This window comes from Elaeis guineensis, chromosome 3, assembly GCF_000442705.2.
Source record: "Elaeis guineensis isolate ETL-2024a chromosome 3, EG11, whole genome shotgun sequence".
Classification (NCBI taxonomy): Eukaryota; Viridiplantae; Streptophyta; class Magnoliopsida; order Arecales; family Arecaceae; genus Elaeis; species Elaeis guineensis.
This window is the reverse complement of record NC_025995.2, coordinates 14,335,504-14,355,239: the sequence shown is the minus strand read 5'-3', so window position 1 is coordinate 14,355,239 and position 19,736 is coordinate 14,335,504. Positions and strand designations below refer to the sequence as shown.

Sequence of the window (19,736 nt, the reverse complement as noted above, 5' to 3'; positions counted from 1 at the left end):
ATATAGTAAGTTTTGAAAATTATCGTCCTAACTCTCCCTTATTGAACCGCTGTTAATTTAGTTATCTTTATCGAGCCCACTCCTATTTGTGTGCGCAGATTGCCACGTTAACCTCAGCACATGCGTAGCCCTCTACCAATTCCCTACAAATCGGTAGCCCAGCTATTGACATAACCAATTGAGTAGGTTCCATTTGATACCTCCCAGAGCTATCTCAGAGAGAACAAATGTGTGGGAGAGAATGCAGTTTAGGCATGGCTGACCGTTAGTAACAGACTTCCTGTACACCCCTGTTCCATGTCTCCTCTCTTCTGTAACAAGCATGTTCATCGACACACATACCAGAAATATTTATCAGGGCATACCTTTTCTCCAAGTACCACCAACTCCTTTCATCAGTTGCTTTCTCAAACTTAGTGGAAATGTTAAAAGAATGATGCACAGAAGAGACAAGTTTTGCATGTGCAAAGAACCTACTCAGCATGCACCATGTTCAAGCCAAAGTAATTCACAAAGTCATCCACAAGAAGTCGCCTTTTACAAAAAGAATCATATATAAGTTGCTAGTTTATGCAACATAACAAGAGCAACAAAAGCAATAATTCTAGAAGACGAACTGTAGGCAATAACAGTAATCGAATATTATCGCCTCTTTCCTTGCTCTAGAAAGTTAACTACCGCGATTTGGGCATACATTTGCAAAGTGTGAGGGATCACCACAGATGAAACAGCTACTAGATACTGGCTCACCAGTTGCAGAAACAAATGTTACACCACCAATACGTGCTCCCCTCCGTCCTCGGCCACGACTGCCTCTCCTTGCAGTAGATGACGACCTGCTGCTGCTTCCATAAGATGCTCCACATCCATGTGTTCCACCAATCTCCTGACTATCTTCCCATCTGCAACCCCAAAAAAGTGTAATTAGAAGCCTTTTTCTTTTCTTGATGCACTTCTTGTGCCACCATGACATCCATCCATATATTATTTAACCAATTACAGAATGCAGATTAGTGGAGTCAATCTTTCACCAACCGGGTAACAGCTTACCGTATGGTTTCAGCAGTAAATTGCACAACTCAAAAATTTGATGACTTGTTTCTTTGGCAATATAATGTAAGCCAAAAGATAAAGCGGGTTGCATTTAGTCCGTAAACAGACCTCAACAACTTAAAAAATCAGGTGGTGGCATTCATGGGGATTTTAATGATACATTTTGGTTGGGCCATAATTGGTCCTTGATCAGTTGCAACATGACACTGATTGTAAATTTTTCATTTAGTGTCCTGACACTACCACCCTTCATCTTAGCATTGCAGAGAAATGTTGCTCTTTCAAGTTTCTCAGACAACAAATGGTGGTCCCACTTTTCAGATCATAGCCTGATCAGGAAGTGAAGGTAATCTTGGATCTAGATGCACAGGTGCACACTTATAACGTGTATTTAATTGTTGAAATTTGGACATCATTGCCTGTAGTGTTTAGAAAACCACATAACAATGAGTCTTACGTTCAAGAGTTTCTTAGGGAACAGAAAATTTTAGAACCAAAATCAATAAAAATAAAAGGGCCTACAAGACAGTTCAAAATTGTTTTGGATGCAGGTGAGGTGTTGTTGAATCAATTTGGAAGTCTATGGACTTCAACAATAATTGGGCAACAATTTTGTTATTAAAGATATTGACAGCTAGAAATAAACCAATGGGAAACAAGATCCTTATACTCGAAGAAGAAATAACAAAATAAAAGTAATTCATAGAACATGGCTAAATACCTACTTGCATAACTTGTTTAAGGTATGGATAATATTGTACCACATGTGATCCAAAAGAGTAGTTGTGCGACATCAAATGTAGCAGATCTGAGCTGAACTAGTTGAAATATGAAAGCGAAAAGATAGGGAATATTGGGCAGCGTAAGGCTGCAAGTTGACGCATGAATATGAAATTCATGGATACAAGACAGTGAAGTATGAAAGTCTAAGCACATATTGTCAATGCAAAATCATCAAACATGAAATTCCGGAATGTATAATCACACATACACAAAGAAGCCACATTCTTGAGATTGGCATGTGTAGAACCTCCTTCCTCTATTACTTTCTGTGTTAGCAGTTCTCAATGCACATGGTGCTCCACAACTACACAAGACTTGACCTGCGTTAACATAAATATTCTGACATAAGATGATGATGATGATGATGATGATGATGATGATGAACATGAAGTGTGAGTTCCATGAAAAGCTGGGAATTCCTGGAGATCTCATTGCTAACAACTGCTCAGTTTGAAATTTGTACAGTGTTCTGTATTAATTAATTAGTATTAATGGGTGCATATATCTTTTGACGAGTGGTCAGACTGCAGCACAAACCAAAAGCGAAATGGATGACATCCCTGTGGCAGAAGTTCATCAAATTCTAAAAATATATGAAATCAAACAATCAAGAATTGAAGTGTTCTATTATGGTTGGGCAAATAAGACTGCCATGTAGAAGACAATTTATTCTTGACATGCAATGCAATCAGAAAATTCCCTTGTACTTTCTTAAACGTGCATGCAAACTGCCTATATCCTCGTGCATCTGAGCTACAAGTTGCAGGTGTACTTTGAATTCATAATGAACAGCCATTGGTAATTAAGATCACCTGAACCATTCCTTGACTTTTGAATGCCAATGGATTGAGCTCGATGTGAACGGGAAACCTGGGAGGGGCAATCATTTGAAGAATGCCCTGTCCGTCTGCAATACATACAAGAATCCTGCCTTGAATTTCCTCGCCTTGTACTACTAGGAGGTTCTGTGGATCGCTGTCCTCTTGCTGGTAGCAATAGAGAGATAATATAAGAATAGTTTATTTTTCTATTTTTCTTATGTGTGCACGCAAATTAACTAAACATATGATTGGAAAGCAAGCAAAAATATTCATCCAACAATGAAGGTCCCATTTACTAGCTGAAAATGTAGTTTACCCTACTCATAAGTCAGTCTTTTCCATTCAGATATGGATTAATTATGGAATGTTCGTAGCCACAGACCCTGCAAGTTTTATATATGACAGATGGCATACCGCATTCTTTATCTATGGGCCGACAATATTTCCTGAGAATATGTTTAGTAAATTTATGTACTAATCTAGGGATTCACATGGGCATCCTCTACTCGTCACGTTATTTGTCATAAACATCATTTTTAGGACCATAAGTTGTCCGAAAATCAGGAGATTTTAACAAACTGCTTGGCTGGCTCTCCCTTCATTATAGGATCATCTACGTGGTTTTGTGCAGTGTTTTGGGGAAATTTGATGACACCAGAGAGGACATAGAACACAATGCTAAGTATAGCATGAAGACTGAGTAGGCCTTACACAGCATTGACACTGATGCAGGAAATAAATTTTGTTTTTACCAACTAATGGCCAATGCGGTGAAACCAAACAATACATATAGTTCTGCACTGTTCATCCATTGGACAACGGGTCCAAGATCAGAGCATAACAGACTCATGTGAAGAATGACAATAAATTAAGAGAGAATTTGAGGAAGGCAATTGGGGTCCCATGGTTTTACCTATTTCAGGCTAGGCACTTGAGATGTATATCGTCTAGCCTGAGACTTCAGAGGTTGTGTCTGACTGTATTATACATAATATAGACATGTGAATTCAGCATAGAAGATACTAGCCATGGGTTTAAGGCAAAATTAAATTGGCAACAATTTGACAGAACAGATGAACAACCTTCCTTACAAATGCAAAAGCATACAGGCACATGAATGCACAAATAAATGGATACACACACTAAATGACAGAGAGGTCATATAAAGGTCCATAGAAAATTAGTTCAGTGTGAACTTATTGGGATGGGCAAACAAGCAGATGCATACATGTACATACATGCAACAAAATATACAGATGTCAGACACTGAAAGTTACAGAGGGAAACAGTGAATTCTTCCATGAACTTGAGGCACTAGCCAGCAACTTGTTGGGCTTTCTAGTAATTTTGGACCTATAACTGGACTGACTTCTTTCTCTCTACCTCATCCTTCCCTCCTTTTTTTTAGATTATCATTAATCTCTTGAAGGGACAGTTAACGGACAAGGAAGGACATCCACCAATGTCATAATGTGACAACATGAATCTCCATACATCAAAATCTGTTCGGCTAAGGAAACTGATTTTCTTCAGATGATTCACTCTATTGCATTGAAAATAGTCATAATCTAGTTCTGCATTAGTTAAGAAAATAATTTCATCAATGACTACAGATGGTTTTGGAGTGTCAAGGTTGTGCTTCATAATTTAAAGGTGCACATAAAGATGATGGTTGTTGAAAGTGCCTTGAAAAATCCTATGTAGATGTGTCTGAGAATCTTTTGATTACACATGGATCTTGACCAACAAAGAGAGATCTTGCTAGAATCATTCCTTATGTATGAGTAATGACATCTAGGTTCACGTAATAGTTTATATCTTTTATGTGAAACATTCTGAAAAGTTGTTAATCTGAAACACTGAAACTTATGAAATAGAATAGGACCGGTTGAAAAGAAAGCTTCTTTGACAGCTTAACCAGTAGCTGATGAGACAGTACTAGTCAGAGTAGCATTAGCAGTAAAAGTCAAAGAAGGGGGAGGCCAAGCCACATTAAAGGCGAGAGAGAGAGAGAGAGAGAGAGAGAGAATCGATGAGGACTTTCATTCCCTTTCATTATGTCTAATTAATTATCTAGTGGGATTACACACTCAAAGAAGTTCTAGATGACACAAGAAGTCTAGAGGTTCTTGTTTGTAACAAGAGTGGCAAAAACAAAAAAAAAAACAAAGTTTTAGTGGTTATCAGGATATCAGAGTTACACGTCTCAATTTGAAATTATGATGGACGGGTGCACAAAAGAATTTTTATTTTATTATTTTTTTCAAATAAGTACAAGAGGCCTGTAGGTGATAGGCTACACAATGGGGGCAGCCCTACCCTAACCCCCAAAAGAATTTTACCATCAAGGTAAGCTGGCAATTTCAGTTGCAGAAAAGAAATTAAGACAGGTTATTGCTTTACCTTGCCTATCTGAGATTGTGGATGCTGCCAATAGCAAAAAGAAAGTTGCAATCATGAATCCTCATAATGGTATATCTGGAGAGTTAGATTAATATTGGTTTATCCATTAAATTGTCTAGAGGATGTGGTGAAACCAGGTAGTATAATAATTGAAATTGTCTTGAGTCATAAGGCATAAAATTGCATACAGTTGTATTATGGTACAAAGTCAGCAAAGTTCTGTTCCACGTATCACACACAAGGTACCAATTTCTATGTATATGATTAAGACAGCATATAATGAAAATCAACCTGTCATACCAGTATTATTTCGAGATCCTGTTCCACAAATCTCTGCTAGTTCTCTAAGCGTAACATCACAGCCACCAATGCAACCTAATAGAGTGAAGCATTCTTGAGTAACTCTAAAGTGAGATTACAAACTTGAAATTTTTAAGTCATAAATAATTAGGGAAACAATCTTATATGGGTCTTTAATGAAACTATGTAAAATTTCTATCGCATGAGAAACCATCCTCAAATTAGAAAATCAGCATGTTTCCAATTCTAAACATGCATAAACAAATGCACAAGCAATTGAATAGAAAATTCTTTTTACAATCTAACTTAAATTGCAAAGTAAAGGGATAAAGGCAAAGTTGTCATAAGTAGTGATACCTAGACTGATGGCATAAGTGCCATGTGTCCTCATGTGTCAGATACAGCTGCAATGAAAGATCTAGGCACCAACACATGGCAGATTTATTTGTGTATGGATATACTTTATACATAAATGAACATATATAGGTGTATTTATATCATAAATACACAAGGACTTAGATCTTGGTCCTCGGGTCTATTTCAATCTAGGACCAAGCTCGTACAAGACATACTGGAACAACCTGTAACAACATGAACAAAGAGAAAAACAAAAACAAAATAAACTAAAAATTGGTGTCTTGGGATACCAAGCCATCCCAAGTATCAAGGCACGAACAACTGCCCTGATGCCTCTTGGCCAGGACAGCCTAGGATGGCCTAGTCTAGAATGATTTGGGTCATGGATGCATTCCGAGACAGTCTTAGGTCTAGTCCAGTACAGTTGAGAAGCTCCAGGACCTTAATCATTCTATACATATGCATACATGCATATGTCTATGATCTCTGTATGAATGTTTGTATAAGTCTGATGATTACTAAAAACAAGAAACAAAATGGGAAAAAGGAGAGTAATCTGTTGGAATATTGTTATATTTAGAAAGCATGACAATTCCTCCACTAGATATTTGGAAAGCATGATAATTCCTCCATTGAATATTTGGAAAGCATGACAATTCCTCCATAGGAAAGTATATCAATTTCTCCATCATCTTTAATTTTGTATCATTCGAATTTCTTCTTTATTTGTTTCCCACAATCATGGGATTGTATCTTTTCTTTATTTGTTTCCCACAATCATGAGATTTTGATGGGATTGTATCTTTTCTTTATTTGTTTCCCACAAGCATGAGATTTTGATGGATCTTGGTGTATTATATATATTTGTAAACAATGCGATAGATGAACAAGCTTCACCATTTACCATTTAACATGGTATCGGAGCCTGGGGAGAGAAAATCCTAACTATCCTAACCTCTCCAGCGGTGCACTATCTCGCTGCATCTCTCTCCACTAAAATCTAGCCTCTCCTGAGTATTACCCAGTCCTTTCCAGTGCATGGGTCCTTCGTGACTTGATTTCCTCATGAACAGTAACTTTTCAGTTCTTTTACGCATCTCTCTTTAATTTGGATATTTTTTTGATGCTGCTGCTATTCGTTGAGGTATTCATAGATTTTTCTTCAATCCAAGTCAATATATCAGCATCTTTGAACCCGTCTTCTTCGACAAAATCGGATATTTTCACTTCTGCTTTTTTGGTTCACCTTTGATCACCACAGAACAACTCCATGATCCCAATTATCTGTCTTGGGTTGCTGCTGTTCAATCATGGTTTAAAGGTTAAGGATATGAACACCACTTGATTAAGAAAGCTGCAGATGTTCTTGCTATTGACCAGCCCATCTGGCAAAAGATTGATGCTCAACTGTATAGTCTCTTGTGGTCCACTATTGACTGCAAACTTTTTCCTATATTCCACCCTTATCAGACTCGCTATGATCTATGAAAAAAGACTAAAGCCTTATACACTAATGATATTCAACGCTTTTATACTATTATTTCTGACATGTTACATCTCCAGAAACTTGACCAGGATATGCATAGGCCAGATTCAAACTGTAAAGAAGAAGCTTGCTAAACTGTTGTCTATCATTGCTGATACTGAAGCATAGGAGCAACAACGTGACAAGCTCTTTATGGTTCTCACCTTGGTGAGGCTACCTCCCGATCTTGTATCTGTCCATGATCAAATCTGGCTAGCCCCATAGTACCTTCTATGGAAGATGTTTTTGCATGTCTGCTGTGCGTTTCCTCCCATTCTGTTCCTGACTCTGGTACTTCTCCCATTGACTCTTCTGTTCTAGTCTCACAATCTTTCGATCGGAACAGTCGTGGTGGAAGCAATGGCCACGAAGATAACCGTCAGCGACCACAGTGCACTTATTGTCATAAGATTGGCCATACAAGAGATCGCTGCTTTAAGCTGAATGGCCGGCCACCTCGTACTGCAAGTTTTGTCCAAGCCGACTCTACCCCCATTATGTTATTTTCAAAGGACACACCACCTCAAACTATTCCCATTCCTACTGTTGAGTATGATGCATATCTTCAGTATCAGGCCACCAAGCAGTCTACTGTTGCCTCTGCTGCTCACACTGGTAATTCAGTTGCTTGTCTCACTCATTCCTCACTTGGACTATGGGTTCTCAATTCTAATATCTGAGACCATATTTCAGGTAATAAATATCTTTTTTCCAATATTACTAGTTCTTCTCTTCCTATGGTTACCTTGGCTAATGGCTCTAAAATCTTAGCAAGGATGTTGGTCAAGCTAGACCTCTTCCCTCTTTACCTTTGGATTCTGTACTCTGTCCCACAGTGTCCCTTTAATCTTATATCTATCAGCAAATTAACACATTCCCTTAATTGTTCAGTCACATTTAGTAATAACTCCGTTCTTATGCAGGATCGAGGTACGAGACAGACGATTGGTGCCAGGCGTGAGTCACAGGGGCTTTACCACCTCACATTACCTACACCAGTTGTTTGTGCTTCTAATGCACCACCATCTCTTATCCATAGTAGTTTGGGGCATCCTAGTCTTTCGAAGCTTCAGAAGATGGTTCCCCATCTCTCCTCTCTATCATCACTAGAATGTGAGTCATGTCAGCTTGGAAAACAAGCATGTGCATCATTTTCAAAGCGTATTAATAATCGGGCTGCGTCCCCTTTTGATCTTGTTCACACTGACGTATCAGGTTCTAGTCGTGTCAGTTCTACTTTGGCTTTTCCATATTTTGTGACATTTATTGATGATTATCTCGTTGCACTCAGTTATTTTTAATGAAAAATCATTCTAAGTTATTGTCAATATTTAAATCTTTTTATGCTGAAGTTCGTACTCAATTTGGTGTTCCAATTCGTACTTTACGTAGTGATAATGCATAAGAATATTTTTCTGTCCCTTTCAATAGCTTCATGTCTTCACAGGACATCCTTCATGAATCTTCATGTACTCGTACTTCTCAGCAAAATGAAGTTGTTGAACATAAAAACCGTCATCTAATTGAGACTACCCGTACATTACTCTCACATAATAATGTTCCTCTCCATTTTTGGGGGGATGCTGTGCTTACTGCTTATTACTTGATTAACAGAATGCCTTCGTCGGTTTTATAGAATCAGATTCCATATTCCATATGTTTTCTTCTCATTCTCTTCATCCTCTTCTCCTTCGTATGTTTGGCTGTACTTGTTTTAATTGTAATATAACCCATATACAGGATAAACTTTCTACCAAATCTCTCAAGTGTCTTTTTGGGCTACTCTCGTCTTCAAAAATGATACCGGTGTTACTCCCCAGACACAAATCATTACATCACCTCCATAAATGTCACTTTCTATGAGAACACATCTTTTTTGCATCTCCTTCTGAGCATCCCATCATATCTAAGGTTCTTCTTGTTCCCTATATTAGCCCTCCTGAAGACACTCCAACTCACCCACTTCAGGTTTATTATCGTCATCCACGTCTAACCCTCATGCAAGCCCAGTTGATGTTCCTACTAACTCACCCTCTGCTCCAACGCCTGTGCCTACAACGAACCTACCTCCAATAGATAGTCCTCCCATTGCTATTCAAAAAGGTATTCGCTCCACTCGTAATCCTCATCCCATTTATGCTTTTTGAGTTATCATCGTCTGTCTTCACCCTATTATGCTTTTGTATCCTCCTTATCTTCTGTTTTTGTCCCTAAAACTACTAGTTAGGCACTGGCTCATCCAAGATGGTGACAGGCAATGGTTGATGAAATGGCAGCTTTGCATTCTAATGGCACTTGGGAGCTGGTCCCCTTACTATCTGGTAAATCCACTATTGGTTGTCGTTGGGTTTACATGGTGAAAATTGATCCCGATGAAAAGGTTGATCGACTTAAGGTATGGTTGGTTGCCAAAGGCTATACCCAGATACTTGGCTTGGATTATGGTGACACTTTCTTACTAATGGTCAAGATTGCCTCCGTTCTCTTCTTCTCTCCATGGCTGCCATGAGACATTGGCCCCTTTTTAACTAGATATTAAAAATGCTTTTCTCCATGGAGAGCTTGCTGAAGAGGTGTATATGCAACAACCGCCTGATTTTGTTGCTCAAGGGGGGTCTAACTTGGTTTGTCGCCTTCGTCGTTCTCTTTAAGGCTTGAAACAATCTCCGCAGGCTTGGTTTGAAAGGTTTAGCAGTCATTCAACAATTTGGTATGGTTCGCAGTGAGGCAGATTGTTCTGTTTTCTATCGTCATTCCTCACAGGGTCCGTGCATATATTTGATTGTCTATATGGATGATATAGTAATCACAGGCAATGATCAGAATGGAATCTGTCAACTGAAGCAACACCTCTTTCATCATTTTCAAATCGAGGATTTAGGTCGCCTAAAATACTTTTTGGGTGTTGAGGTGGCTCAGTCTACTGATGATGTTGCAATCTCACAGAGGAAGTATGCACTAAACATACTAGAAGAAACTGGCATGATAGATTGCTGACCTGTTGATACACCCATGGATCCAAATGTCAAACTTCTACTCGGACAGGAAGAGCCACTATCAGACCCGGGATGATATCGAAGGCTTGTTGGAAAATTGAATTATCTCACTATCACTCGACCAAAAATCTCTTTTGCTGTAAGTGTTGTTAATCAATTTCTACAAGCTCCATGTAACAATCACTGGGATGCCGTGATTCGCATTCTCAAATATATTAAAGGAGCACCAAGTTAAAGAAGTATACCTCAGGTATCTAAGAAGTTAAAGCATTCTCAGGTATCTAAGAAGTATACCTCCCATCCTCTTAAGGAACAAGTTAAAGAAGCTGCTAGTTCTTTCACAGGCAGCAAGGTTAATAGATTTTTATCTGCTAAAAGATTTGTAGCTGAGAGTAGAGAAATAGGAGTTGCATATGTTTTCGTTAGCAAATAGGTAAAGGGTAACCAGATTGGAGAACCACATGAACATCCTGTTGAAATTCCACAATTGTCAAAAAAAGTTTGAGCTGATTAGTGATGATTTGCCACAGGATTTACCGCCAATGAGGAGCATCCAACATGCCATTGATTTGGTTCCAGAAGCATCTTTGTCAAATATACTAGCTTATCAAATGTCACTTATACAATGAGCTGAGATGCAAAGATAGGTTGAGAAGTTGCTTGATAAAGGGTTGGTGCACGAAAGCAAAAGCCCATGTGCTTGTCCAGCCTCACTCACTCCTAAAAAGGATGGTTCTTGGAGGACATATATGGACAACCGTGCTACTAACAAAATCATTATCAAATACCAATTCTCATTCCTCACCTACAAGACATGCTTGATCAGTTGGCTGGTTTGACAGTATTTTCTAAGATTGATTTGAAAAGTAGTTGTTACCAAATCAAAATGAGGAGCGGTGATGAAAGGAAGACTGCATTCAAAACACTGGACAAGGTATACCACTAGTTAGTGATGTCATTCGGCCCTTCTAATGCACTGAGCATATTTATGAAGATTATGACCAAGATATCAAAAGCTTTCTTGAAATCATTTGTCATTTATTTCGCTGACTTTTTAATTTATAGTCAAACCAAAGAAAAGCATTTGATTCAGCTGTACCAAGTTTTAGAGGTGCTCCATAGGGAGAAGCTCTTTATAAACTTGATAAAATCCTCTTTCTTATGCAACAAAATTGTACTTCTAGGATTTATTGTTTCAACAAATGGATTGAGACCAGATCCTAGAAATGTGCATGCCAAGTGGCCAACTCCTCAATCAATCAAAAAAATTCAAAGTTATCATGGGTAAGCCTCATTTATAGGAAGTTCATAAAGAATTTCAGCTCCATTATGAGTCCTATAAAGGAATGCTTGAAGAACTATTTTGAGTGGTCAAATTCCGCAGCCTTTGAACAAATCAAAACTTTGATGACAAGCACCAGTTCTTGCACTACAAATTTCCAGAAGTTCATTTTGGAGTGTGATGCATTGCATGTGGGAATTGAGGCTGTTCTCAGCCAAGATGTAAGACCAGTGGAATTTTTCAATGATAAATTATCTAATTCTAAATAACGACATTCCATTTTTGACTTAGAGTTTTATTCTTTGGTGCGGGCTTTTCATCATTAGCAGCAATATTAGGCTTATTGAGAGTTTGTCGAATATTGGGATTATCAGGCATTGTGGTATTTGAATTCTAAGAAGAAACATAATGAACATAATCCTAGGTGGAGTTATTTTATACGTTCATTTTTTCACTAAAATACAAAACTAAAGAGTTTAATATAGTGGCAGACATGCTGAACAGGTGATCTTTGCTTCTAATAGTGACGCGTAAACAAATTATGGGCTTTGAAAAGATGAAACATCAATATAAAACTGATCCATATTTCTACTAGATTATAGATGAATTATGTGGGTCAGAAAATTCAAAAAAATTGATGTACAGTTTGCATCAAGGAATGCCGTACCAGGTCGAACCACTCGGTACGGGGCGTGCCGAACCGTCCCGACGGGGAACCGAGACGATTCCGACATGAAAAACGGCACATGCCGGTGCCGGGGAAGAAAAGAGAGAAAAAGGAAAAGAGAGGAAGAGAGAGGAAGAAAAAGAGGGAGGGAGGTCCACCAGAGGGGCCGTCGAAGGGCCTCCGGCAGGCCATCATGGCCGTCGGGCAGCGTAAACGCCTCCCGCAGCTCCGCGGCGTGAAACAGGGGCGATCCGCCCCAGTTTTTCATTTTTTTTAAAAAAAATATTTTTTTAAATGAAGCCGGCATGTGGTTTGCCATCTTCACTCAGTGCCAGCTTCATTTTAAAAAATATTTTTTTAAAAAAAATATGAAAACATGGGCGGATCGCCCTTGTTTCACGCCGCGGAGCCGCAGGGGCTGTAAACGCCACCTACGGGCCACGACGGCCCCCAGAGGCCCTCCGACGGACCCCCTCCCTCTTTTTCTTTCTTCTTCCCTCTCTATTTCTCTCTCTTTTTCTTCTCCGGTTCGGCTCCATTTTTCTTCATCGGTTCGCCTCGGTTCGGAATGAAACGGAGGCGTGCCAAACCGTACTGCCAGCCGACCGATCCGGCCACCGGTACCAGTTCCGCAGACCTTGATTTGCATAACGGTTATTTGTCCAAGGGCAATCTGTTATACATTCCAAAAAGGTCTTTACATGAACAGATTATTAGAGAACTATATGGAAATGTCTTGGGAGGACACTTTGGCAGAGATAAGATATTGGCAATAGTCACTAATCACTATTATTGGCCGAAGATATATAAAGATGGAGAAAACTAATGCGAAGGTGTTCAGGTTGCTAATTTGAAGAGGTCAAAATACAAAGTTATACACCCATTTACCTAAACTAGAAGCCCTATGGATTCATTTGAGCATGGATTTGATCTTGGGACTTCCGAAGTCTACAAAAGGAAATGGCTCCAATTTCTGTGGTGGACTGATATTCAAAAATGGTACATTTTATTCTATGTTCTAAAACTGCTGATGCTGCACATATTGCTGAGTTTTCTTTTTTTTAGAGAAGTGGTGAGACTACATGGTTTTCCAATTACTACTATTTCTGATAGGGATGTCAAGTTCACAAGGACTTTTGGAGAACCTTAGAGGAAATTAGGGACATAGTTAAAGTATTCGAGCACATGGCACCCACAAACAAATGGTCAAATAGAAGCAATTAACGGGAGTTTGGGTAACATATTAAGATGTCTAATTTGAAACAATGTGACAATTTGGGACTTCATTATACCCCATGCTGAATTTGCTTACAACAACTTAATTAATAGCACCATAAAGAAGACACATTTTGAAGCAGCGTATGGGCTTGAACCTCAACATGTGCTTGATTTGGAGCCATCACCAAAAGAAGCCGGTGTAAGTGATGATGGAGAGGGTTTTGCAGAATATATTCAGCAGATCCATGAGGAGATAAGAGCAGCCTTAAAAGCCATCAATGAAGCTTTATACTACTGCTGCCAAACAACATCGACAGGTCAAGGACTTTGAAGAGGGTGACTTGGCACTTGTACATCTAAGGAAAGAAAGATTTCCAAAAAGCACTTGTCACAAACTTGAATCAAGGAAATTCAGCCCATGTAATATGGTGAGGAAAATCAGTTCAAATGCTTATTTGATAAAGCTGTTATCCAATTTACAAATCAGCCCATTCTTTAATGTTTCTAATCTATATTGTTTTAAGGGATTTGATGGGGACGTGGCTACAACAGCAGTTCAGGTTCATCAGCTACCAACAATGCAACCAGATGTTGTTGAAGACATGTTGGATATCAAGGAAGTGACGTCAAGGAGAGGCAACAAATATAGACAATTTTTGGTGAAATGGTTAGATAAGCAGCCAGTGAAAGTACCTAGATTGCAGAAGATGAGTTGAAGAAGGTTCATCCGGACATATATGCTGAAGTTATCAAAGTTCTTTTTTTTTTTTATCGAAGTCGAATTCTTTTTTTTTTTTTCCAGCACAAGGAGATTGATGCAAAAGCATCCACGGAATTAGCTTAATTAGCTACTTTCAATATGTTGCTTTGATTAGTTTAGTTTACAGTCAATAATTGTTTCTAGTTATATTAAGTAATCACGTGACTGGCATGTGACTTTTAATGAGTTTGGATCGTTAACATTAGATGGGGTTATTTATTATCAAGGGCTGGGATTAGAGAGCTACCGTAACACTAGTATAAATAGTCATTTAGAATCAAATTAACCAACCATCTTATTCTTGTCTTGGAAGTTAGTAGTTTATAAACCCTAAAATCCATTGTTCTAGTTCCTGTTTCAATCATGTTGAATTGTAGCCCCAATTTTGCTGTATCTTTGCTGTCTTTTTCACTTCTAGTGCTATGTCAACATGCATCTTAAAAAGGCCAAGAAGCAATATCTTGATTCAAAAACCTAGAATCCACCCACTTTGAAATCTTTCCAAAATCTCAAAATTGCACTCACTTCTTAAACCCTAACCCAAAAAAGAGCAATCTCCCTTACTAAATCAAACATCTTTTTAGTAACGTTTAAATTTAAACTCATGGTTGTCAACTTTTACTTTTAAGTTTATGTAAGATATTAAGACTATCTTCTGCATACAAATCAATGAAACATATTTGTACACTATCAAGTTTATATCATCAGTTTAAGAGACTCCCACACAAGAATATTCTCTAAATCATTAATAGTCATGCACATCTCTACAAAATAAACAAGTACATGGCCACTTGAAAAGGTTCTAAAATACATTTCTACAATGATAATTACTATGTTACATGGACTTGGGTTCATGCATCCAGTGTCGGTTAGTGTCCGGACGTCAGATCTTTTCAAAATATAAGAATTTCTTCTTAAGGAGCCATGTCCAACTGTCTTGCCAATATCCATGTTTAAGTGTAGGGCGTAGGTACTTTAGTCTAAATTCAAGGGTCCTGATAAGATAGGATAGTTAAGCAAAATTATCATTCACAAATGATAATATTAATATCAAAATGGACAGACATATTTTTGTATTAGGCATGACCCAACAATCATTTTCTTCACTAATGCACTAGTGATCGATATCACATTATTGTCTATGATTATATATGTCAAGGGAACAGAACATCAATTATCAAATCTCATAATAAGTTTGATAATAAATATAAGTAGACCAATAACATGTATAGTTTTATTTTAAAATTGAGAAATCGTCATTTTATTAACCTTAGGAAAATTTGAAGTATGGTAGACTCGCAATGTAGTTTCCAAGCTAAGGCTCTTATATATAGATAATGGATTATCAAAAATAAGTTTTCAAGTAAAGGCACTAATCAAGGTTCACCATCCCAGTACCGGACCCCATACCGATAAAATCCTGCTATAATGTTGGTACGCGGTTTGGTACAATACAGTAGTATCGGTATGCTCCGAGACAACATACTGGTATGAGATTGGTATGGTATGGTACATCCCATATCGGATGGTATGGGGCAGTGCAGTATTCCATGGCACTAATACTCGGACAAGAACCTAAGTAGTACATAGTATTGATATGGGAAGGCATACAATGTACCAGTTGCCTAATATTCCAATACAGTATGCATATGGACTATTGAAGTCCGGTTATTAAAATCATATTCGAGAATATTTGCAACGCTAACAAGCATTACTAATTGTTATCCGCACAATTTTAAGTAGTTATATTAGGCTTATAACCCTTGTATATATAAATGATAGTTATTATAAGCAAATAATGTAATAAACCAAAATGTATTTGAACTTTTGAAGTTATTTCTAATTAAAAAGAAAGAAAAAGAAAGAAAAGGTGGCACCTTACCATATTTTAGAAAGCTTAACAATACATCACTGGAATGCAATGTTAGGATTTACGCATTTCATTATACTTTTCCAAGAAAACATATTTTGTATATTTTTCTCATCTATTATCTAGAAACATAAAATACAATGAGTTTATAAAAATGGCTTTATATATTCTCACATAAAATTGTAAATTCCACAGTCATACATATTCATGTTTGTAGGCAAAGCAATCAAGAGAAACAAATCAGATGCTATAGGCTACAATTAGTATATATAACTCTTGCTTTCAAAATACTCAAAAGAGTTTTAGAAATAGATCTTATCAAGGTAATTTAGGATTTATCTAAACTAAGTTAGCATAAAAATATATAAAAAAGCAAGTGGTAAATAAGGAAGAAGCTAGGCAATGAAGTCATGTCCATGAGACAACTCCTCGAGGAGTTGAAGCCTCACATGGTCCATAGGGTCTCTGTATTTAATTAGTCACATGATACAAGCAAACCAACCACAAACCAGCTATCTAGCATACGCAAAGGACAACGGACACTTCAGATCAGTGGCCTTTCATTGGTTGCAAGCTCTTAGGAAATATTAAGTAGGAGTATAACAAACAGAATATGTTAAATGGAAGTCGTTCTTGTTTAGGAAGTGGATATTGTTCCACGCCTATAAACCACGCCATTTTATATGAGAGTGAAGGTATGGTTTTGAAGGCAATACAGTACACCCATTCAATTTTCAACACATTCATTCAGTTCCAAATATACATGATTCCAAAAGGGAAGAGATATTATAAAATATAATTTAGATACAATTTCAAACTAAAAGACATTAATTGTTTTTGTTTTAGCAACTAACAGGATTAGTAAACAGTATTTCTGTAAGAGACCTAGTGCTTGTTGCAACATTTCACAACTGAAGCACTCCACCACCCAGGATTTAAGATATTTGTAAAGCTTAAAGCACATGAAATCCAAAGGGCCCTAAAATCCTTCCATGACCGAGCACCTAAATAAAATCCTGAATTAAGAAAAACACTACCAACAGTTAATCTTTCTTGATATTTTTCCAACTTGAGTCTGGTCTAGGGTTCCGCTACTCTACTCCTTAGCTCTATTTGAATTTGAAATTGCGGAAGTATCTAACTAAACAAAGCAACTTGTAATTCCTCTATTTCAAGCATGGTTCGCCGTACCGGACCGAACCATCCGATACGGGGCGTACCGAGCTGGACCGGTCCCTTACCGGTCCGATTCGGGCCTTTTTTTCGGAAAAAGACTCCGAACCGCACTGAACCGGGCGGTTCGGTGCAGTTCGGGCCCATACCGCCCGGAACCGGGTGGTACGGCTCGGTTCTGGACCGGTTCGGGGTGAATCAAACCGTACCGTCCATGGAAAAGGGGGGGAAGGTGGCTCAGTTTGATGAGGATCTTATGTTATTTTCTTGGTATCTGAAATAAAATGAAACCTCAAGCACATCTCTCTCTCTCTCTATCATATCTGTTATTCCATCTGTCTTGTAGTATCCGATATGATGTATTATATCATATTGATATGTTATTTCATATTATACCAATATTTGGTATGTTGTTTTGTACCAAATTGAAATATATATCGGTATTATAATAGAATGGTGTCGGTATAAGATCCGGTACCGAGATTGTAAAGCTTGTACCATGTATTAGTTCATCGGAATCCAACTCGTAAGATGAATTTGATTTGATTTTTCATCACCAAACAGATGGAAATGCCTAGGGAAGCATTCTGAGAACTTGAGAGGAACCTGAAAGAAAATTTTGAACCTCTGATAGCTAGTAATAGAGGTTCCCCGTCCCAACAATTACTAAACATTTACCATTACCCTTCTCCCTGTTTGGTACCATGACTCCTTGCTCATTTAACCCTGTGCATTCGTACCGTTTTAAGTATTCGTTTTCACAACAATTAATCGCAGTTGTAACAGATAGTTTAGAGGCCTCAACAAGATTTTAAAATAAAAATCTCAATATTATAATCACACAACACTCAGCATTTATGATTATAAAAGAAGCATGGGCGATATCTAATATTCCAATTAGTAACTCAAAATGGCATCATAAAATTGAATAATATCTGGTTGTATCAATATCATAAATCTTGTGATGCTAGTAGTGGTATATATGTCTCAGAGTTAATGAAGAAATTCTTATGGTGAAATCATAAAATTGAATAACTTCTGGTTGCATAATGTTGTGATGCTGGAAGTTTAAACTGTTATATGCGATATCATATAGGATCACAATTGGAGCAAGGCTTTTCATAAATAAGTCAAATAGGAGAGAGTTCAGGTGTTTTACCACCCTAATTTTAATCAAGTTAAATGGTTGAGGGCTTTATGATGTGTTCTGAATCTTCCAAACCCATTTTCTTCTGCATGAAACTGATTCGATTGCAACATATGGCTATTAAGAGTCTTTGTACCGCAATCTAACTCCAAATTGATCCCAAATATGTCAATAATATGCAATATAATGCCATATTGAAGTTGTATTTATCAATTATTAACTTCGAAAATCCAAAAAAATAAAAATCGAAAAAAATATTGTGTACCAGTATCGGACCGGTATGCCCAGGCGTACCATATGTCGGTACGGTACGGTACCAGTATCGTATCGGTCTGGGATCGGCACGCCGTCCGGTACCGGTACAGCGAACCTTGATTTCAAGAATAGCACATAAGAAGATTATTAAATCAGATTTACGCCAATGTTTGGTACTTGTATCTTATAGTCCAAAATCCAAATGAAACATGGTGACATAGTGCTGGAAGTAAAAAACAGTAAATAACAGCAAAACAAAGGGGAAAATTCAGCAAGATTGAAACAGGAACAAGAACAATGGATTTTAGGATTTGTAAACCACTAACTTCTAAAACAAGAATAAAGCAACTGCTTAAATTGAGTCTAAAGACTATCAATACTAGGGTTGACTATTAATACTAGGGTTGCAACAGCTCTCCAATCACAGCCCTTGATAATAAATAACCCCATCTAATCTTAGCCATCGAAACTCATTAATAGTCACATGCTAGTCACATTATTATCTAATATAACTAAAGACATAATTATTGATCATAAACGAAACTAAATCAAAAGAACAAATTAAAAATAGCTAATTAAGGAAACTCCTAAGATGCTCCTGCATCAATCTCCCTGGGTTGGAAAAAAGAATTTGACTCTAATAAAAAAATTTTGACAGCTTCAGCATATATGTCCAAATCAACCTTCTTCAACTCATTTTCTGTAATCCAGGTATGTTTAGTAGCTGGCTTACCCAACCATTTTCACCAAAAATCATCTATATTGGTTGCCTCTCCTTGACCTCACTTCCTGGACATCCAAAATGCCTTCAGTAACTTCTCATTGCATTGTTGGTAGCTGAAGAACCTAATTAACAGTTGTAGCCATTTCCCCATCAAATCCCAAAATTGGAAACATTAAAGATCGGCTGATTTGTAAATTGAATGACAGCTCTATCACATAAGCATTTGAACAAATTTTCTTCAACACTTTACATGAGTCAAATTTCCTTGATTTAAGCTTTTAGTAAGTTCTTTTTGGAAACCTTTCTCGCCTCAGGAGTATAAGTACCAAATCACCCCCTTCAAAGTTCTTGACCCATCGATGTTGATTAGTAGTAGCAGCATAAGCTTCATTGCTGGCTTTA

At 37.6% G+C, this 19,736-nt stretch overlaps 1 protein-coding gene across 12 annotated transcripts in view; it reads right to left on the bottom strand.

Annotated features, from left to right (window-relative positions):
• Window positions 1-507: 507 nt before the first annotated feature.
• LOC105034089 (DNA topoisomerase 3-alpha) overlaps window positions 508-19,736 on the bottom strand; it is a 115,468-nt gene continuing 96,239 nt past the window's right edge. For 6 of the 12 annotated variants that reach the window (XM_073253666.1, XM_073253669.1, XM_073253665.1 and 3 more), the window contains 5 exons: window positions 18,621-18,725; window positions 5,361-5,435; window positions 2,649-2,822; window positions 2,045-2,156; window positions 508-902 (listed from right to left, as the gene is read on the bottom strand). In XM_073253666.1, the coding sequence (XP_073109767.1) occupies window positions 671-902; window positions 2,045-2,156; window positions 2,649-2,822; window positions 5,361-5,435; window positions 18,621-18,725 (698 nt within the window). In that variant the 3' untranslated portion in view covers window positions 508-670. Of the gene's footprint in view, window positions 903-2,044; window positions 2,157-2,648; window positions 2,823-5,357; window positions 5,436-18,620; window positions 18,726-19,736 lie in introns of those variants that run through there. The other 6 variants (XM_073253672.1, XM_073253668.1, XM_073253670.1 and 3 more) reach the window with 6 other exon arrangements.